The sequence below is a fragment of the Heptranchias perlo genome, chromosome 3 (genome assembly GCF_035084215.1).
Source record: "Heptranchias perlo isolate sHepPer1 chromosome 3, sHepPer1.hap1, whole genome shotgun sequence".
In the NCBI taxonomy this organism is placed as follows: Eukaryota; Metazoa; Chordata; class Chondrichthyes; order Hexanchiformes; family Hexanchidae; genus Heptranchias; species Heptranchias perlo.
The window spans coordinates 87469427-87492047 of NC_090327.1; the positions used below are offsets into that span (position 1 = coordinate 87469427).

At 40.4% G+C, this 22621-nt stretch overlaps 1 protein-coding gene and 1 long non-coding RNA gene across 6 annotated transcripts in view; one reads left to right on the forward strand and one right to left on the reverse strand.

Moving 5' to 3' along the window:
• The window catches only part of rbbp8 (retinoblastoma binding protein 8), a 148063-nt gene that overhangs the window by 95626 nt on the left and 29816 nt on the right, over positions 1-22621 (forward strand). For all 4 annotated transcript variants that reach the window (XM_067980740.1, XM_067980737.1, XM_067980739.1 and 1 more), the window contains 9 exons: positions 3577-3689; positions 3802-3877; positions 3972-4174; positions 4635-4742; positions 7546-7646; positions 13556-13677; positions 17435-17537; positions 17661-18251; positions 21671-21803. In XM_067980740.1, coding sequence (XP_067836841.1) covers positions 3577-3689; positions 3802-3877; positions 3972-4174; positions 4635-4742; positions 7546-7646; positions 13556-13677; positions 17435-17537; positions 17661-18251; positions 21671-21803 — 1550 coding nt within the window. The remainder of the gene's footprint in view (positions 1-3576; positions 3690-3801; positions 3878-3971; positions 4175-4634; positions 4743-7545; positions 7647-13555; positions 13678-17434; positions 17538-17660; positions 18252-21670; positions 21804-22621) is intronic.
• LOC137317305 (uncharacterized) overlaps positions 7743-22621 on the reverse strand; it is a 35270-nt gene continuing 20391 nt past the window's right edge. For both annotated transcript variants that reach the window (XR_010961694.1, XR_010961696.1), the window contains exons 3-4: positions 22025-22076; positions 7743-7811 (exon numbers count right to left, since the gene is read on the reverse strand). This is a non-coding gene — a long non-coding RNA (uncharacterized lncRNA). The remainder of the gene's footprint in view (positions 7812-22024; positions 22077-22621) is intronic.

Below are 22621 nucleotides of genomic sequence, written 5' to 3' on the forward strand. Positions count from 1 at the left end.
CGCCAAGGTTCTCTGCTGATGCACTAGAGACCTTGGTGCAAGAGGTGGACAGAAGGAGGGGCATCCTATATCCGCAGGGGGGAGGGTGGGGGGGGGATGGCGGCAAGAGGCCCTCCAGACATGTATCTAAAAGGCAGTGGGGACGAAGTCAATGCCAGGCGCACAGCATCATGAACATGGATGCAGTGCAGGAAGAAGTTCAATGCTCTGACATGAGTGGTCAAGGTGATTGAGGTCAACTGTCAAGTGGCGTCTCCTACCAATTGCACCACACACTACACCCCCCCCCATCACCCACATACCAACAAACTCTTTCCATCAGTACTCGACTCTTCCAACCAGATGCTTCCTCTCACCCTTATACGTTACCACTGTTTCAAGCTGCCCACCAACAACTCACAGGCCACACACACTGGCAGCTATTCAACCATGACAAGTACATCACCCAGACACACGTCCCGCTTGCTTGCAGGATAAGGTGGCTTATATCAAGAGGCAGCAAGTGGCAGTGGCATTTAGCTCCTCAAGCCTGTTCCATCATTCAATGAGATCATGGTGGACCTGTGACCTAACTCCATATACCCGCCTTAGCCCCATATCCCTTAATACCCTTGGTTCACAGAAATCTATCAATCTCAGATTTAACTTTCACAATTGAGCTAGCATCAACTGCTGTCTGCAGAAGAGCGTTCCAAACATCTCCCACCCTTTTGCGTGTAGAACCATTTTTTAACTTCACTCCTGCACATCCTGGCTCTAAATGTTAGACTATGCCCCCGCAACCTAGTATTCAAGTGTAGGAGACCTCCAAAAACAGTTACAAATGTCTCAGCAGCCAGAAGCAATAATCCAGCCACTAACCTGTAAATCCTGCATGGTCCCTTTAAATAGCGCTGGTGGCGGGTCCTCCAGGCATTCTATGACCCGTTCAGATGGTCGGGGTTAAGACTGTGCGTTGCGTTGAGCGTTAAGTCCCAAAATGGTCTCTATCACTAAATCAGCATTGCACACCGATTGAAACCATCTTCTCCCTACTTTACATGATTCCAAATTTCGTCGTCTGCGCTAACTCCTATACCAAGACTGCATCTGGCGCACGTCATGCAGGAAACGTGCGTGCGCATCCAAGACGTCATCTTGGATGTCGGAGAGGCCGTGTAGCACCGAAACAACGGGCACTACATGGCCCAATTTAGCGCCCACTGTGTTCAAACTGTCCAGAGTCCAGGGCTGTGGGGCACTGGTTTCCCCCCCCCCCCCCCCCCCCCCACTACCATAAGTAACTTTTGGTGCCCCCGTGGTGCCTTTCTTAAAACTTGTTTAAAAAAAAAACATTTTGCTTGTGCTGATCTGCAGAGGTCTAGGCTATGATTCTGCCTTGGAAACCTCAGCTGGGTCCCACATCTGTCCTTGGTGAACCAAAACGTGCGCTGAACATGCCATAGGTCCCAAAGGAAAATCGGGGCACAGGAACTGCAATGTTGGGTGCTTCCATACCTCTAAATCGATGGCATTGTAAGGGCTGGTCAGAGTTTTTGGTACCAGAAGGCCATCCTGGAAACTTTGGCACTAAGCTAGGATCCTTGTTTACGCCCATTCCAGCAGGAGTCTGCTGGAGTGACCATGGATTTTCGGGGCCCTTGTGTCTAGTTTATTGAAGATAGGTGATTTTGTCTACGGCTTCAAATAACCTTGTGAAGCATTTTTTTCTTTTTAAAGTAGACGATTGTGGACAGAGTGCTTCTATAAAATGTTGATATGCGAACATAAACTGCTTTAACCACAGCTCATTTACTACCATTAAGTTAAATATTCATTATAAATTTTTATGATGCTGTAATGTCACAGTTTGTACAGACAAGAGATCTGTGTTCATAGAATCACCTTTTGTTACAAAGTTTTATGACTTGTGCCATTTTAGACTTTGAAATCAGAGTGAGTTATCAAATAGACTGGAGAAGCTGGGGTTGTTTTCCTTAGAGCAGAGAAAGTTAAGAGATTTGATATCTGTGTTCAAAATCATGAACGGTTTTGATAGAGTAAATAAGGAGAAACTGTTCCCATTGACCGAAGGGTCGAGAACCAGAGGGGACACATTTAAGGTGATTGGCAAAAGAACCAAAGGCAACACAAGGAGAAACTTATTTATGCAGCAAGTAGTTATGATCTGGAATGCACTATCTGAAAGGGTGGTGGAAGCAGATTCAATCGTGGCTTTCACAAAGGAATTGGATAAATACTTGAAGGAAAAAAATTTGCAGGGCTGAAGGGAAAGAGCAGGGGAATGGGACTAACTGGATTGCTCTTACAAAGAGCCGGCATAGGCTCGATGGGTCGAATGTCCTCTGTGTTGTAACCATTCTATGTCTCTATGAAATTATCTCACTGTTTGATTGCAGCATCTTGTGGTTGTAGGAAGTGTTTATAAAATATTTGAGTGAACTACATTGACCACAATGTATTTATCATAAGTATGTCCTTTACACAAATAATCTCTCTTCCAATTTACACAGGTAGACAGGTTAAGTTTAGATATAATTTATTTTTCCCACATTGTATGTTGTTCAAAATCAAATCCACCTCTTGCATTTTGTGTATAAACAGTAAACAGATTGTTGACAAAAGCAAAATACTGCAGATGCTGGAAATCTGAAATAGAAACAGAAAATGCTGAAAATACTCAGCAGGTCAGGCAGCATCTATGGAGAGAGAAACAGAGTTAACGTTTCAGTTTGATGACCTTTCGTCCAAACTGGAAGAAGTTGGAGATTTAACAGTTTTTAATCAAGTACAGATCCAGGGAAGAGGGGAGGGAAGATCTGTGATCGGGTAGAGGGCAGGAGTGATTAAATGACAAAAGGGATGATGGTGCAAGACAAAAGGAGGTGGTAATGGGACAAGTAATGAAACAAAAGATAGGTCTAGAGGAGCTGTAAATGGCAACAGCAGAACCATTACCAGCACCTGCTGTCTGGAAAAATGGGAACAGTGGTTATGATCTGAAGTTATTGAAATCAGTGTTGTGTCCGGAAGGTTGTAAACTGCCTAATCGAAAGGTGAGGAACAGCAACTTTGCTCTGTGCATCCTCATGCCATAACAGCTGACATCAGGAATGAGTTGTGTCGGGAACTGAGTTCAAACCCATGATGTACTGGTGTGTGCAGCATGTTGATGCTCCAATGTAATGCAAGTCTATAAGTAATTTTAGTCAGTGCTGTTAACTCTAGAATCTTACAAGAGTTTTTTTTAATGTAATAATATGTCTGCATTAAAATTGGACAAAGAAATTCAATACTGATCTATTTAATTGACTTTTTCAACAAGTTCTCTGTTTACATGGGAAATCACATCTCTTGATCCAGACTGAATTTAATCTTTTTCTGCTTATGTATTAAGCAATTTCTGTGAAAATGATTAACTAGCACAGCCCATATATTTTTTTTTAGTTAAAATGTGTGGACCGTAAGTAAGCTGGGGTAAATTTAAGAAAGTAAGCAACTTACTTAGGTCAACAAAAGTATTCTATTATTTTAATGGACAAAATTGTTGATGCTTAGGATCCATATCTGTTGCAGGTTACGAGCAGGCTTATGTGACAGGTGTGCAGTTACTGAAGAACACATGAAGAAGAAGCAGCTGGAGTTTGAAAATATTCGGCAGCAGAATCTAAAGCTTATTACTGAACTTAGTGAGTGGATGTTTAGGATAGAATTATCTTCTGAGAGCATATTTTTCATTTTTTGAAATGACAATGCTTTTTCTTATCTTTCTGCCTCTCTATCATTATCTTTAATCAACAGTGAATGAAAAGAATAGCCTTCAGGAAGAAAACAAAATACTTAGTGATAAGCTTGAATCACGGGAGCTTCAGCTGAAGTAAGTCATGCGTGTCTATTGCTCTTCTTGTGTGACTTTTTATTTTTTTAAAAACTTTTTTTGGCCTGTCTGATTTTTATTTCTGTGACATCAGAGAGCAACAGCATGAAGTGGCAGAAAAACAAGATCATGAAAGGGCTGGAGCAGCAGATCATGATGATGGAATAATCCCAGATTCTCCAATTTTATCTCTTTCCACCTCTGTGGTTAGCAGAATGCGAAGGAGAAAGGACAACCGGCATATTCGCTATGTGGAGCACGCTCGTGCAGAGCCTTCAGAGCCTCAGTCTAATGATGGTATTAATGTGATTTGTAATGCATTATTTCTATATTGCAAAACTTAGTATAATTCTCAATTATTACCAGATGTTTGTTTACATTTTAAAATTACGCCGATAATTTATCCAGACAAATGAAAATGTTACGGTATTTTTTACAAATTGCAATCCTTTGTAAGACTTTAAGAAAGTCATATGAACATTGCAGCAGGTGCGTAATGTGCATTAGTAAAGATAAAGGCACTGGATACTACAGCTGAAACATGATGTGATTCAGAATCAATATTTGGGATTCAGGAATCTCCATCTGTATTTCTGACTCAAAATTCTTATGGTTCAGCTTTACCAAATAAGTACCTCCAGTATATTCAAAGAAATATTTGCTGCAATCATATTCCTACTTTATTTTCTAATAACTGTTGTAAACTGTGGGTCCTGTAATGTTTATTTGTTATAACTGACATTTTGTTATTATGTAGAGACATGTAAAATGCTGTTAGCACGCTTCTCTGACATGACCCAACATTTCCAAAATGAAGAAATCCTAGTAGCAGACACCTGTGATCTTGGACTATCCTCAATAAAGAGTAAGTTCTAAACTCTGTCCATGTAATAAAGTGAATTAATTTGACAGATGTAATGAGCGACGGCGAAGTTGTAAATTGTCTTGATAGCTCTGGCTATCTTAGCGATACCTGTTTAGCTGAATAAATGGACTCTCCATCAATACAGAATTTGCTGTTTATTACTGTAACTGTACTAAAAATACATGGCAAATTATGAGAAATAATTGCATTGTAATGTGCATCTTTTTTTTTCCATCTCAACTTTGAAATACTGAAAATCCATTAGAGCTGAACTGCTCTTTCTCTTTTGTAACCTCAGTTCAAATACAGCCCAGATTGATGGACTGTAAGTTTCCTTGTTTCCTGACTAAGGATCCTACATGAAATGAGTTTGGACAGTCAATATGTTCCATATCCTTGCTATAGAATTATACACTCTACTTCAGGCGTTGCTGTACCAGTGCCTTGTACAGACTCTGTCGCGTCCTGGGGTTTGTTTTCTATCCCTCTGGCTATACATTCCAAGATCCAGTTAACTTTCCTCACTGCTGCCGCACATTACACTGTTAGTTTGAGTGATCTCTCCTCCAAATGCCCCAAAGTCCTGTAGCCTGGAGCCATTTAGTTTATATTCCCTCTGTTTGATTCCCTTCCCTAATGTCATTACCTTGCATTTGTCCACAGTAAATGCCATTTACTACTCATCAGCCCATCTACCAGATCCCTTTTGTATTTGCCTTGCCTACTCCCTATTGAACCTCCCTCTCTTTGGTGTTAAATGTAAGGAATCTTACAACACCAGGTTATAGTCCAACAGTTTTATTTGAAAATCACAAGCTTTCGGAGGCTTCCTCCTTCGTCAGGTGAGTGTGGGATTCCATGAAAGGTACCGCATATATAGTCAGAGAACAATGCCTGGTTTCTGTCCCCAGGTCCAAATCAATTATAGGCACTGTAAACAGCAGTGGCCCCCACATTGTACTCTGTGGCACCTGCTAGTGACCCATTGCCATGTCGATGGAGTTCCATTCTCAACCACCCTTTGCTTCTCTGATGTAGCCAATTCTCAATCCATCTCCAGAAGCTTGCTTCTTATTCCACGCTTTCTTGCCTTGTGGCTGAATTGCTTCTGTCGCATGAAATTTAAATAGATCATATTCATAGAATTTCCATTGTGGTCAAGTACTTTCTCAAAGAATGCCAATAAGTGTGTTAGGCATGTGGTGCTTCACATAAATATATGCTGACTCCCTCTTACACCAACCCATACCTATCCAGGTGTTACATTATCCTCAATTTCAAGATGGCTTCCAATAATTTATCCACAACAGTTGTATGTTCATTGGCCTGTAGTTTCTTGGGTCATCCCTATGCTCTTTTTAAAGATTGGTAGTACGTTAGCTGCTTTCCAATCCTCCTGCGCTACTCTCTTTTGATACACTTGACATGCACATTCGAATTTGCACTGAAACATTTTACTGGAAGTGGTGATTGGAGCTTCTTAACAAATCATCATCTGTTGTTAATCATTTGATTGTAGACCTCCTGGTTGGTGAGTTGGTAATTATAGGGCATCAATTTAAGATCATCACCAAAAGAACAAAAGGAAAGGATTGTTGAGACATAGAATGCTCTGCCAGGAACAGTGGTGGAAGCAGAGTTCATACTAGCTTTTACAAGGGAAGTAGATAAATACTTGAAAAAGAAAAAAATAATAGGGTATTGAGAAAGGGAATGGGACTTGGTGGATAACTCTTTCAGAAAGCTAGCACTGGCACAATAGGCTGAATGACCACCTTTTGTAAAATTCCGATTCATTCCAGAGTCTTGGTGTATTACAACTTATGATGCCTTCAATTATTTTTCACTTGTACCCAGTGATATCATGCTGTAGTTATCCTGTGAATTTAGCATCAGTGGTATGCTGCTTGTGTGCTGTGCTGTGCCAAGCACAGTGTAATGCTATTGGTTTCCTGATCATCTTGTAAATTAGACCTGTAGGAAGAGCTGATTTTGCATCATTAGCCTTGTACGTTGACTGTTGCATTATTGCAGCCACTGTAAAAGTGGGAGAATTTAGCCCAAAGTGCACTCTGCAGTGTACACTGACATTACGTTGAGCATGGTGTGTGGCCTGAAACACACATGTATTGTAATTGTATGCACACAATCTAACTCCCTTAAGTGGATATGGTAGTCTAGTGCTTTTAGTACTGGACTAGTAATCTAAAGGTTGTGAATCCAACTCCTACAATGGCAAGTTATAAAATTGAATTAAATAAATCTGGTTAAACGTGGGCTGGCAACAGAAAATGAAAGCTGCCAGATTGTAGTAAAAACTCAACTGGTTCACTAATATCCTTTGGGAAAAGGAACCTGTCACCCCTACCCGGTCTGGCCTACACGTGACTCCTGCCTTGAGGTGTAAGTGCTGCCTTGCCATCATCACCCACATCCCAAAAACAAATGAAAAATATGTACAGTAAAACCACACTATAACTGCAACACCAGTGCACTTACAAATAAATGTGGAAGCGTTAGTAAATAAGTCATTCCAATAAATCTAATTTTTAATTTGGCAAAGGAAAATAAAATAACTTATTTTAGTGCAGTTATTTGGGAATCCATGAAAAGTAATACAAAGCTGAATTAGGTGTAAAGTTTCAAATGTGTGATATAACTAAACTTTGGATGTCATTTCTCTGCCCTGTAAGGTGTACATGGTGGCCTGAGTTTTAATATTTTGATGATTCACTTGTACACATTTCAGCAACAACTAACTGCTTTATCGTCTGCCTCATTTGTTTCTGTTTTCATCTTCCAGCTACTCGACAACTAAAAGAATATTTATCCGCAGAAAAAAATAGCATTAATCTAGCTGCTGTTGTAGCAGAAACTTTAGGACTTGGAATTCACGAGGAACACGTAAGTACTTAAATACAGCATTTGCTGTTTAAACAAGTATTTTAAAATCAGGACTAGTTAACTGAAACTGAAGACTACAAGTACCATTTTTGTAAGTGACCATTTATTGCAAGATAATCTTCATTCCCCGATACAACACGTGAAATCCCAATGAGGCGTTAGCTCCTGTAAAAAAAAATCTATACGTTTGCACGTGTGGTCACAATTTATTTCCCTCTCTCTCTTTTCTCTCTCTTTTTCTCTCTTTTTTTCTTTCTCTTTTTCTCTCTCATATCAATTCTCACTCTATACCTTACACATTTCCATTCCCCATGTTCAAAAAAGAATTTACCTTGATACAGGACCAGTTTATACCCCCAAGGGGCAAGAGCTGTACTTACCAAGTTAAACAGCCATGGTTGACAAAAGAGGTGATAGATAACATAAAACTAAAGGAAAGAGCATACAAAAGTGCAAAGTATAGTGTAGATCCAGGGGACTGGGAGTTATATAAAGAACAGCAAAGGAAGACAAAAAAGATAGTAAGAGCTGCAAAAAGGGAATACGAAAAGAAACTTGCAAGGGATATCAAGATTAACACAAAATGTTCTTAGAATTATATTAGAAGATAAAGGGTAGTCAAGGGTAATGCGGGCCCTTTAAAAATAGATGCGGGTAATATGGCAAATGAAAATAAGGAATTGGCAGACTTGTTGAATAATTACTTTGTGTTAGTCTTCACAGTAGAGGAAGAGGATAATATACCTGACATTCCAGGGAAACTAATAATGAATCAAAGACTGGATCTCACTAAAGTTAATGTAAGCAAGAAACAGTATTAGAAAAAATAATGGCACTAAAGACTGACAAATCCCCAGGACCTGATGGTTTCCACTCCAGGGTTTTAAAGGAAGTAGTTAAGGAAAATGTAGATGTTTTAGCCATATCTTCCAAAGCGCTCTCGATTCAGGAATTCTCACTTTTTAGATTGGAAAATTTCAAGTACAACTCCATTATTTAAGAACGGTGAAAGAGAGAAAGCAGGAAATTATAGTCTAACATCTGTTGTGGGGAAGTTATTGGAATCTATAATTAAGGACAGGTTGACTGAGCAGTTACAGAAATTTGAGCTGATTAGGGAGAGCCAACATGGATTTGTAATGGGTAGGTCATATCTAACAAACCTAATTGAATTTTTTGAGGAAGTAACTAAAGTAGTAGATAGGGGAATGTCTATGGATGTAGTTTATATGGACTTCCAGAAGGCATTCGATAAGGTTCCACTTAAGAGACTGTTAGCTAAAATTAAAGCTCATGGAATTGAAGGCAAATTATTAACCTGGTTAGGAGATTACTTAGGCAGAAGACAGAGTAGGGATAATGGTTATGTACTCAAATTGGAAGGAAGTGACTAGTGGTGACCCACAAGGATCCGTGCTGGGGCCTCAACTATCCACTATATTAATGACTTAGATAACACAATAGAGAGCCATATAATCCAAGTTTGCCGATGACACAAAGATTGGTGGCATAGTAAGTAGTGTAGACGGGAGCATAAAATTGCAAAGAGACATTGATAGATTAAGTGAGTGGGCAAAACGATAGCAGATGGGATTTCAACGCAGGTAAGTGTGAGGTCATCCACTTTGGACCAAAAAAGGATAGATCCTAGCTTTTTACCATTTAAAAAATACTCGAACAGTAGAAGGCCGAAGAGATTTAGGGGTTCATGTGCACAGATCACTAAAATGTAGTAGTCAGGTACAAAAATAATCAAAAAGGCTAATGGAATGTTATATTTAGCCTTTATATTTAGAGGGCCAGAATATAAAGGGGAGGAAGTTTTGCTATGGCTATACAAAGCCCTGTTAGACCACATCTGGAGTACTGTGTACAGTTCTGTGCAGTGCACCTTAGAAAGGATATATTGGCCTTGGAAGTATTGCAGCGCAGATTCACCAAAATGTTACCAGGGCTCCAAGGGTTAAATTACGCTCAGAGATTACATAAACTAGGCTTGTATTCCTTGGAATACAGAAGGTTAAGGGGTGATTTGATTGAGGATTTTAGGATTTTGTATGGAATTGATAGGGTAGATAGAGAGAAACTTTTTCTGCTGGTGGGTGAGTCTCGGACAAGGGGACATAACCTTAAAATCAGAGCCAGGCCATTCAGGAAAGAAGTTGGGAAACTCTTCTACCACCCTTTGTGTGAAGAAGTGTGTAACTCCTCCCACAAAAAGCAGTAGATGCTTGCTGAATTCATAATTTTAAATCTGAGAGCAATAGAATTTTCCTAGCCAAGGGTGTTAAGGGATATGGAATCAAGGCTGGTAGATGGAGTTAGGACACAGATCAGCCACGATCTCATTGAATGGCAGAACAGGCTCGAGGGGCTGAATGACCTACTCCTGTTCCTATGTTCCACTCACTTCCACCATCCCTCTTTACATTCTCCCTCTCACACAAAACTTTCTGCTTGCTGTAAGAGTTCTCCACAAAATTGTATTTGGGCAGTCTCAACACTATTGCAAGTTGGTGTGTATCGACAGCACAAAACCATTCACAAAATAACATTAAATTGGTGATCTCATTCAGCAAAGATGGATGGTGTTGGAAATAGGAGGGGAAAAAATATCACTGATGCAAAGGCTCTCCTACGATTAAGAGTCAAAGCATATTGTTGGGACAGAGTGGAGGGATCAGTACTCTAGAGTCTGATGATGCTTGCTATTAACACTGGGTGCCCATTTCCATTTTCTAGCATTGACTGCCCTCCCCTTAATTACCATAAAAATGCACCAAAAAAAATCCATCTGGCATTGCAATAATATTTTGATATTAACACTGCCTGTCCCATAAAATTAGATAATAAATAAAAAGATACTATCCTGGCAGCTCCACATTAAATTAGCATTGTGAACACTAGGTAATCTCTTCTGCAATGTCTCAGCTAGAACTGCAAGCATTAAGAATTACACATAATGTTAGTACAGGGCCTTGGATCTAATCATTGTTGGTTGTCACTTGGAGAAAAGGCTTTATTTATACAGTTAATCAGTATTATATGTTTGCTTAGTGATGTTTTCTACTCCACTTAGATGTATGTTGTTTGTATACCCAAGTGTAAGTATTTGAGGTGTAATGCATACGTAAATCCATTTGTATACTGTTAAGTCAAATTCCAGCAGACTGGCATCCACAAGCTGATTCCTAGCACCTACATTACTAAATAATGCTCTCTTACCCCAGCTACCTTATATTGCTGACAGAATCATAGAAACATAGAAAATAGGAGCAAGAGTAGGCCAATCGGCCCTTTGGGCCTGCTCCGCCATTCAAAATGATCATGGCTGATCGTCTAACTCAGTACCCTGTTCCCGCTTTTTCCCCATATCCCTTGATCCCTTCAGCATTAAGAAATATATCTATCTCCTCCTTGAATACATCTAATGACTTGGCCTCCACTGCCTTCAGCGGTAGAGAATTCCACAGGTTCACCACCCTCTGAGTGAAGAAATTTCTCCTCATCTCTGTTCTAAATGGCATACCCCGTATCCTGAGACTGTGACCCCTGGTTCTGGACTCCCCAGCCATCGGGAACATCCTCCTTGCATCTAGTCTGTCTAGTCCTGTTAGAATTTTATATATTTCGATGAGATCACCTCTCATTCTTCTAAACTCTAGTGAATATAGGCCTAGTCGACCCAATCTCCTCGTACGTCAGTCCTGCCATCCCAGGAATCAGTCTGGTAAACCTTCGTTGCACTCCCTCCATGGCAAGGACATCCTTCCTCAGATAAGGAGACCAAAACTGCACACAATACTCCAGATGTGGTCTCACCAAGGACCTGTATAACTGAAGTAAGACATCCCTGCTCCTGTACTCAAATCCTCTTGCAATGAAGGCCCACATACCATTCGCCTTCCTAACTGCTTGCTGCTCTTGAATGCTCGCTTTCAGCGACTGGTGCACAAGGACACCCAGGTCTCATTGCACCTTCCCTTTTCCCAATCTATCACCATTCAGATGATAATCCGCCTTTCTGTTTTTACAACCAAAGTGGATAACCTCACATTTATCCACGTTCTACTGAATCTGCCTTGTTCTTGCCCACTCACCCAACTTGTCTAAATCACATTGGGGCCTCTTTGCATCCTCCTCACAGCTCACATTCCACCCCAGTTTTGTGTTGTCTGCAAACTTGGAAATGTTACATTTAGTTCCCTCATCCAAATCATTGATATATATTGTGAATAGCTGGGGCCCAAGCACTGATCCCTGTGGTACCCGACTAGTCACTGCCTGCCACCCGGAAAAAGACCCGTTTATTCCTACTCTCTGTTTCCTGTCTGTCAACCAATTCTCAATCCATGCCAGTATATTCCCCCCAATCCCACGTGCTTTAATTTTGCACACTAACCTCTTGTGTGGGACCTTTATCAAAAGCCTTCTGAAAATCCAAATACACCACATCCACTGGTTCTCCCCTATCTATTCTACTAGTTACCTCCTCAAAAAACTCCAGTAGATTTGTTAAGCATGATTTCCCTTTCATAAACCCATGCTGACTTTGTCCAATCCCGTTAATGCCTTCCAAGTGTTCTGTTATCAGAGGTCTGGTTTATCATGGATCTATTCCAAGACAAGTTTGCTGGATTTAGCAGCGTGGCTGCTGATCTCCTCCTGGAATCCGGCCTAAACAAGTGTTAGTATAAAGGCAATTTAAATGTCCTTCTGTCTTCACAGCGACATAACCTTTTCAAGAGTGCTGTTTTAGTATACGGTATAACAGATTGACAACTAGTGTGTTCACTTCCATCTTTCAATAAATAAAATACCACTTAAACCGGGCTGAGACCAGTGTCCTGGCGAATCGAATAACAAGGGCGGTAGATAGGGGTGGGGGGAGGGGTTCAGGTAAGGGTAAATTTATAAACCTAAAGAGAAAAGTCAAGGCCATAGAGCTGTGTAGCGATTTGGTAAAGATAAGCAGAGTGTGTCAGGAAGGGACAGCGAGTTTAACAGTAATAGTGCAACAGTAAATAAGGTCAAATCAGGGAAAAATAGTAAAAAGTTAAAATTAAAGGCTCTTTATCTGAATACACAAAGCATTCGTAACAAGATAGACAAATCAATGGCACAAATAGAGATGAACAGGTTTGATCTAGTAGCCATTAATGTGACGTGGTTGTAAAGTGATTAAGGTTGGGAATTAAATATTCCAGGGTACTTCACTTTTCGAAAAGACAGACAAAAAATGGAAAAGGATATTCTTGCCTTAGAGGCAGTGCAATGAAGGATCACTAGATTGATTCCTGGGATGAGAGGGTTGTCCTATGAGGAGAGATTGAGTAGAATGGGCCTATACTCTCTGGAGTTTAGAAGAATGAGAGGTGATCTCATTGAAACATATAAGATTCTGAGAGGGCTTGACTGGTTAGATGCTGAGAGGCTGTTTCCCCTGGCTGAAGAGTCTAGACCAGGGGGCATAATCTCAGGATAAGAGGACGGCCATTTAGGACTGAGATGAGGAGAAATTTCTTCACTCAGGGTTGCGAATCTTTGGCATTCTTCACCCCAGATGGCTGTGGATGCTCAGTCGTTGAGTATATTCAAGGCTGAGATTGATAGATTTTTGGACTCTTAAGCGAATGAAGGGATTTGGGGATCGGGTGGGAAAGTGGAGTTGAGGTCAAGGATCAGCCATGATCTTACTGAATGGTGGAGCAGGCTCGAGGGGCCGTATGGCCTATTCCTGCTCCAATTCTTATGTTATGTTCTGATATTATCTTTATTTAAACTGTAGGGTTTGTAATTATTTAAATTTATGTGTCTCTACTAACACAATTCAATCCAAAGACCTGTGCTTTTTTTCTATCTTAAATATTTTCCCCTTTTGAAATAATGCTCATCTTTTTCTGCTAAAGGACTCCCAAAGTCTTCTGAATTCATATAGAGACCTCACCATGACCACACAAATTCCACATATGTTGGAAAAGGATGTCAATCAGGCAGCAAACTTGGAACATTTAAAGGACAATAGCCCTGGGTATGTTGCATGTTAATTCTAGCATGTAATTATATTTTCCTTAGAATTTTGAGTGGTAAAGCTCATTAATGTACTAATATGTTGTTAGAACCTAAAGTTGCATCCTTTAAATCCAACACAATTTTGAAGTGTCAACCTGAATGTTTTGAGTAACATAACCAGCTGAGGCACGGCAAGAAGGGTTTGTGGTGCAGAACAAAAATGAAAGAAAAGTAACCAATCAGGGATGGAAATGAGAACATTTCTTTTTAGATTGTGTGCTCAAGTCTTCAGGATTGTTTTTCACTCTTCACACTCAAATCCTATTTGCAGCTTCACGTTCTATAATTCTATATTAGAAATGTAAGCTAATAGGCATATATCATTGTTCAGTAGGAATAGATGTATTTAACAATGCAGTATTGTCTTTGTATATACAATATGTGTGTGTACTAGTTGATCTCTCATGATTTGCAAATGGGGAATCAAGACCTGTATAGTTTTGAACATTTTATCTTGATGTTCCCAAGAATGTGATGAGCGAATACCCTAAAACAGTGGGCAACAAAAGCTGCCACTATAACATAAAGATTAAAAATTAACAGAATTAACTGGAAAACTTCATTTGCAACAAATGCATTCTTTTGTTCTGTTTGACACTACATTATGCAATCGCAGCAGGAAAACTTACTCCACACAAACCACAAATATGACCACTCACTCGCAACAACAAAAGGTTATTGATGAATATTGCAGTACAGTTAAGCAAGCACTAGTTATTAAAGTAATAGCACAGGTGCCACTGAGTCAATAAATTCATAATGTAGCAAGCATCAGTAAGTTAATGCAGATGTATGCTTCACTGAATTAATGAATCATTGGACCAACAGACCAGAGAATCAAAATATTAATATAGAAGCAGGTGCCAGTGGTATATTAATTAATAGTGCACTTGTAACCTGTGAATCAATAATGCAGCAGCAGCAAATTAATAAATTAACACAGAGAGGCAGGAACCAGTGAATCATAAAATTAACAGAGGAGTGGGCACCAACAAATGGAGAAACCAGTACAGTAGCAGGCATAGGGCACACCAGTGAATCAATCAATTAATGCAGAAGCAGGAAAGTACCTTTTTATGAATCCATCTGTGCTGCTGCTATTCTGGGAGTTTATGCCATTTCTGTCTTGGAGGCAGATGCAGAAGGAAAATGGGAAAGAGACAAAGCTGGGAGGCCTGAGAACTGAGACATGGGGAGGCCTAAATGGCACAAGCATCGCTCAAGATAGAACTTCATTTGCCTGAGGAAGGAGGAAATCTCCGAAAGCTTGTGAATTTAAAATAAAATTGCTGGACTATAACTTGGTGTTGTAAAATTGTTTACAAGATAGAACTGTGAGGGGAGGCATAAACTATTTTTTGAGGTCCAAGTGCAGGAAGTTGGGCTACAGGGCAGCCAGGCTATGCAGGAGGTGAGCGAGGCCAGATTTTGAAGCAGGGCCATAGGGGAGCGGTGCCAGGGGGTAGGGTCAGCCAGCAGAAAGGAAGCCAGAAGGAAGTGAGGCTGGTCAGGCAGGAGAAATTTATTGGAGCTACTAGGAGGGGTGGCTTGGCAGGAGATTTTTTTTTAATGTTCGAGTTGGGCCAGGCAGAGGGGAGAAGGGCTTTGTTTTTTTTAATTATTTTTTTTGCAGCGGGGACTGGAGGCCAGCCAAGTGCCAATTTTTAGAAAGAGTGGAATCGGGCAAGTAGGGAACAAGGCTGGAGGCTGGAATAGCCACGACTTTTCAAGGGAGCGGGTTCAGAGAAAATGTTGTTATTCACTATGGGTTGGCAGCAAGTAGGGACGGTGATGCAATATTTAAATTTTATATTTGTTTGAACATATAAACAATTTATAAAAAGTTAAAGCAGTCTGCAGTTCAGAAAGAAGGAAAAAACAAGACGGCAAGTTGGGAGTCTTCAGAACCCGCTCCACACCACTACCTGGTGGCAAGAGCCTGCAACTGCATGGCAGTAGTTGACAGCAAGATTGAATGGGAAATATTAATATTGTAATTGAAATTGAGAAATGTTAATACAAAAACACGACCAAAAATTGTGACAACAGGAAGTATGGTTTGTGAATAGAAAGTGTGTGCCCTACGCAAATTTTATATATGTGTATGTACCAAATGTAGTCTATAGGTGAACCGAGGCTTGAGAGTGGCGGATAATTGGATCAAGGTGCACAGGTCCCCGTTTCAAAGTCATACGTTCTGTCCTTGTTTTTATATAATTTGATTTTATATTATTTAACTGAAAAGCAAAACAATGACAATTTGGGAAGTAGAGTTGGTTGGAATGCAGTCGTTTTTTTTTTCCAGTACAGGTTGACTAGCTGGACGACATAAAACTGAGGTGTTACTGTGCCACCACATGTAGGAGATGTAATTCCAGCATGACAAGTTTACATGGGCAGTTTCCACGATAACTGTGGTCCTCAGGATTAAGAAAGCAGAAGCATATTAAACTAAACTTTAATATACAAGTTGATCTCTCGTGGTGTTGCACATGGGGAGTCAAGCCCGAATGGACTTTGCAGGTCAAGTGTAGATAGAGGGTGTGGAGATAATTGAATGTGTGTGTGTTTGTTTTGCAAGGAGGAGAGAGAACAGTCTCAATAGAAATCAGCGATGGCAGAGCTCACAGTAAAGCCCAGAAGCCAGCAGTAAAATGGAATTCGGCCCAGGAGAAAGCAGATTTCTGTCCATGGCCCAACACAGCAGCAAAGTTGAGAAGTCAGCCATGAACTAGAGTACAGTCCTGAATCCCCTCTCTCCTTCTCTTTCCCTGGATAACTGGTTGACAAGTGTATCCTCTACAGAAGTCCTAGCACTCTGTATAGCCCAGGAGATTTGATTAGAAAGTGATCAGATGTGCTCTAGTTAAACTAGCCGAAGTCTGTTGTCCAGTATTCATATTAAGGTGGTTAGAATGTTTTTTGTGGGTTTTTAAAAAATTCTCTTTCATGAATGGGCATAAATATATCTCCGGGTTCAATCTGCCCTAATGTTACTAGAATTTGGTTTTGGATAAGCAGTGACCCCAGGCACAGAGTTATGCTTGCATTGCACAAGCTGTCAAAGGCTCTGCAGATTAGTTCAATAAATCTAAACCTCCATCAGTAATGACGGAATCTGCTCTGGTCCTTCCCCTCCATTTATAACATCCATGACTATCAGTAAGAGAAGAGATGTTAAGTATCTAATGACCCTGACAAACTGAAGAGTTGGACATTGAGTATCAGAAGGATGTCTATGACTAACATATGTCTGGTGTCTCCACGACAGTGATCAGCTATTTGCGTCATTACTCCCTCTGCGGCAATTACAGTAAGTTGCAATAGAAATCTGCCCAGCAATTGCCAGTCCCATGTTGACTTGATGAGATATGTACTAATCAAACTGTTAATTTATGATAACCATTCTAAATCCAAATAAGAATCAAGTATCCCTATTAAATGAACTCCAAATCCATTTCCACTGACAGAGTATGTTTACTCCATAAACAATTGAATATCCTTCCTTCCCCTACCTCCACACAAATCAAATTTAATAAATTAATTCCTTCCACATATACAGATTCATCTATGACATAAGTTGTGAACTTTATGTTGCTCCAGAGCAGGGCTAAGTAAAACTGAAAGAAAACAAATGCCTATCAGATGCTGTGAAAAATTTTATTATTGACTCTTCTGTTGAGGGAAGACAACTAAAGCCTAAAATTTTCTTTTAGGTTTCCTTGTGCAACAGAAGCAGATGCAAAAAGTGGAAACTGGGTTTCTCAGTGTCCTTCTCCTGTATTTGGAGTTTCTGCTAAATGTTCCTCTGATCTAGAAGTAAGTAGATCACCTTTATTTGGTTAAAGAATTTTCTTCCAAGGGTCAGAATTGCTTGGACATGTTCACATATAAAATCCAAATGTTGAAAAGGTTGCTCTTATTTCACCCTTTGACTACCAGATTAAAATGGACCAATTCGTTGAGCAATCCAGAGGAGGACAAAGGATTACAAAAAAGCATGTTGAAATTAAACCTGATACAGCTGGGAACACTGCCTGCCTGCCTACATCTAACAGATTGGCAAAAAGGAAAAGAATGGAAGACGGAAGGGATTCTAGCACTGATTGTGAAATGCCTTCATTTAATAAAGAAAACCTCCCATCAAAATTAGAGAAAACTGTTTCTGTAGACGGTGATAATCTTGACAAGCCATTGGATTTATCTGAACATGTTTCTAGTGGCCGGTTGGAAGAGAGAAGCCAAAGTAAAGATGCAGTGGGTAATAAACTAATTAAAGTTACTCTGCTGGAATCCCTGAAACCAAGTTTAAAGACTACAAATTTCAGAAGAGCCTACAATGGATTTACTAAGGATTCTCAGGATGATGCATATCTGCAAGAGACCATTGGGAGATCACGTAGTGAAATATGTCAAGATGTTAAAATGAAAAATGAGAAAAATGGAAGAGATGGAGATTCATCTAGTTGCAGCTATCCTCAACGGGAACCTAGTAACTTTGCTCAGAATGAACAACTTTTTAGTGACATGAAGGTATGCATAATGTAAATAGTTAATGTAATTTAGTTATCTTTCACTTTGAGCAGTTGTGGCAATCTGTGTAGTCTCTCTCCATTACAGAATAATGGATTAATATGAAAATGATGTGAAGATGGTCAGTGCAGTGCCATTGCACATTAGAGTACATAGGAACGGGAGTAGGCCATTTTAGCCCCTTGAGCCTGCTTCACCATTCTTTTAGATTAAGGCTGATCTGTACCTCAACTCCATTTACCTGCCCTTGTTCTATATCCCTTGATACCCTTACCTAACCAAAAATCTATCTATCTTTGTCTTGAAAGTTATAATTGTCCCAGCATCCACAACCCTTTGGAGGAGAGAATTCCAAGTTTTATACTATCCTTTGTGTGAAAAAGTGGCAATATAGATACCGGTCTGGTTCTTCCACTTTGCTGAGCTCCTGCTCTGTCACTTTGCTGAATTGAGGCACAGAACCTGGTGTCTCCCATGGGAGAATAAAAATCAGGTCAGGACCATCTCCATCAGGCTGCTGTTGGATAGTGGCAGTGATAATTGGCCTGGTTGCAAGGTAGTTGTACCTCCCACAGATGTAGAATTGGTTGCTCCAGGAAAAAATGGAGGGAGTGGAGAAAGATGTTTTCATTAGAGGCAGAAGATGATTTGAAGATGGAAAGTTTAGGAGCTGAAATTCAAAATGAATATCTATGTAGAATACAGGGATGATTAATAATACTTGTGCACTTTATAGAACTTACCTATTGTCATTAATAAAGCCATGACTACTTAATACATGGGTTGATAACAGTAAATGGAATACTGTGCTTGTTCTAAGCATTTTACATTTATGGCATCAAGATTTCTGTTTATTCCATGGCCATTGGGATCTTAGTGGAGATTTTCCTCTTCACTGCGCCTGAGGAATGCTCAGTTCCGAGGCAGAGAAGAGGAAAAGGTTGTGATGCCCCTACTGTGGTGCCTTGGGATTTTCTGGGGACTATCAATGAGGCAGTACTGGATCTGCACCTTTTAATAGATGCAGTGCCAACGTTTCAAATGAAGCAGACGAGGATGTTCCTGGCCCCCCCGCCTCGCTTTCCATTTTGTCCGCCCATGTGATGCCAAAATGTTGGCATCGGGACCTGTACCAGGATCTTCAACAGATCAAAGGGACTCCGGGAGCACTTTAAAGACAGAACCTAGCGGAAGGTAAGTCCTCTTCATTCTCTCACAGCAGGTTCCTTGGCTAGAAGCCCTGAAGTGTGGTGGCCATGAGCACAACTGCAGGCCTCTCTTACCTCTTCTAAGTGCATGGACCGGAACAGGAAGGGCGCCTAGACTAAGAGATTTGACTGCCTTGCTCTCTTAACCGTTGCAGCACACCTCTGGTATATTGGACCTGTTTGGTACCTGGCAGGGGATGGAGGCGAAAATCAGCCCTGTTGTGCAGTTCTGACAAAAGGTCTTCGACCTGAAACGTTAACTCTGTTTCTTTCTCCACAGATGCTGCCTGACTTGCTGAGTTTCTCCAGCATTTTCTGTTTTTATTTCAGATTTCCAGCATCTGCAGTATTTTGCTTTTGATTTGCTGTTGTGCTTTGATTGTTTTCATTTGACAATGTTATATTATGATTCATAGCCAATTGGTTAGATCCTCAAGATATAACATGGCTAATGAAGACAAAATGCTCTATAGAACAGTTGGATTATATCTCTGCAATAGAGGAAAGTTTTCAATGCAAAGGTCAGTATATGGTCAAGGCGGAGGGTTTATGCTGTCTTGAAGGAAGATGCAGTCATGCTGTATATCAGTCTATGTTTTGTTGAGGAACATCTGGTAACACTCTCCTGGTCAGAAGGGGTTGCAATTAGACTAGTACCTGGAGTACTTCAGAAGTAGAAACAAGGTCTAACAAAGCTTCTTTGGTAACTAAGTAGTGAACATGATTTTTTTAATGCAGCTGGACTACTTTCCAGAGTATCTGAGTCTAGGCACCACGTGCCCTGAATTTACATTTCTGTCGTGCTTCTCACACACAGAGAATGATCTCTTTGTAGGGTAGTGGATAACATGTGACACTAATCAGAAGAAAAGAGAAAGAACTTGCATTAATATAGTGTCTTTTACGACCCCAGGATGCCCCAAAGCACCTCACAGACAAATAATTACTTTTGAAGTGTAATTATTGTTGTAATGTAGGGAACGCAGAAGCCAATTTGTGCACAGCAAGGTCTCACCAACAGTAATGAAATAAAATACCAGATAATGTGTTTGTGGTGGTGTTAATGGAGGTATAAATGTTGGCTAAGGCACCGGGCGAATCTCTCTGCTCTTCTTCGAAAAGTGCCATGGAATCTGTTAGGTCCAGCTGAGAGGGCAGGCAGGGCCTCGCTTTAACGTCTCATCCAAAAGAGGGCATGTCCTATAGTCCAGCAATGCCTCAGTACTGCAGTGAAGTGTCAGCCTAGGTTATGTGCTCAAATTTCTAGAGTGGGGCTTGAACTCACAATCTTCTGACTCAGAAGGAACAGTGGTTGTGCGAGTGCTACCAGTAAACCAATGCTAACAACTAATGAGAAAGGTCAAGAGGGAGCAAGAGAAAGGTTATTGAAGTACTTTGAAGGCAAGGAGGGAGGTGACAAAGCAAATTGCGGAGGGATTGGCTGAAGGAGAAGGCATTATTAATGGAACATGAAGTAGGCCACTGCTGGAGAAACCACCAGATATACACAAGGACATACAGTTATAGGAGATTGTAAAGGTAGGGAAGGGCAAAACCACAGAGGAATTTTAAGGTGAGGATGTGGTTCTCGAAGTTGATTCCCTGGGGCACAGGGAGCCAGTGGAACCTAGCAAAGATTGGGTTGATGGGAGTATAGATCCAGATCAAGGTGCAGGTGAGGACACAGCCTGCAGTGTTATGGATAGTTTATAGTCTGGAGGTGGGAAGACTAGCAGAGAGCATTGAAGAAATCCAGCTTTGAGCTGGTAAAGGCATGGATTACGGTTTTGGCAGCAATGGGGAAGAGTTAGGGTAGAGAAAGGTGATGATCGAAGAGTGACAGAAAGTGACCTTAGTGACTAACTGGATATGGATATGAGGAGGCTGATCTTGGGGACCAAACAGCACATCAAGGTTCCATACCTCAGGTCAGTCTGAGGTGTTAGCTGGAGAGGTTAATGGAATCGCGACCAGAACTGCGTAGGTATTTGCAGGAGCAATTTTACGCTATAGGTCACACCCCAAATAAACTATGTGCGACTACTCAAACATTTTATGTAGGGCCTTTCCAACTGATAGTGTAAAGGCACTTTCGTTCCATCTCCCTGGCTAGATTACCATTATATCATGATATTAATTGATTTCCATGTTTTATTAAAGATTTATATTGTCTTATTCATTTACTTGAAGTATTTCATATTCTTGTCTCAGGATCTTGAAGTCAAAGTTCCAATGAGGAAAAATGCAAGAACAGCATCCAAAGAATCAGAGCCCACCTCAGTACTTCAACCAAATCCAAACCCCTGTGCAACCATTGCAAAGTGTACAAATGATGATGAAGATGGTAAGTTAGTTTTCCAATTGTTCAGTAGCATTCAGATGATTGGACTGGAAGTTGAATGTCTGTAATGCACCATAATTCCTCTCTGATTTAGAATATTAAGAACTTCTGGATTATGTATGTACCAACTGACTAAAATTGTGACTGAATACTCAGTTCACCTTGGAAAGTCTAATTTAAAATTCACTTGCAGTATATTAAATTATAAAATTAGTAATACTTACTGGTTCAGTAGTATGGTGATATCGCTTTGACCCCACTTTTTCTCAGTGCAGACTGAAATTGCAGATAGATTATCACAAATATATCAGCATTCCTCCATTTTACTGGGTTACATTTCTGTACAGTATACACTATGCCCACACCAATTGGCACTTTCACATTGTGAATGCAGTTATCTGTCTGTAGTGCTTTCTCTGGCAAGGATATGATAAGCTTACTGTCATGTGACCACCTTTATTGGGAGAGTTGTCTTTTATGTATTACTGAGGGATTCACAGGCAATGTTACATCAGAGGTGCTCGTACATGAAAGGTCATTTTAATGGGGAAAAGTTTCATTTGTTTCACTGTGTTCAGGATAAAGATAAAAAACGGATGACCAATGTGTCACAGCAACATGCTTTAATCATGAGAATCAGATGGGTGCTTCCTTATGGGAGAGGAAGCAAAATTGGTGGGCAAGTCGCTACTTTTTTGTACCTACCAGCACTATTAGAGAGGCAAAGAAGTAGGCTACCTACTTGCCCATTGAAGTCTGTAGTAGTGAGTAGAGCTGGAGAACCTTAAAAAAAAAAGGGCAAAGATAATGGGCATGAATTT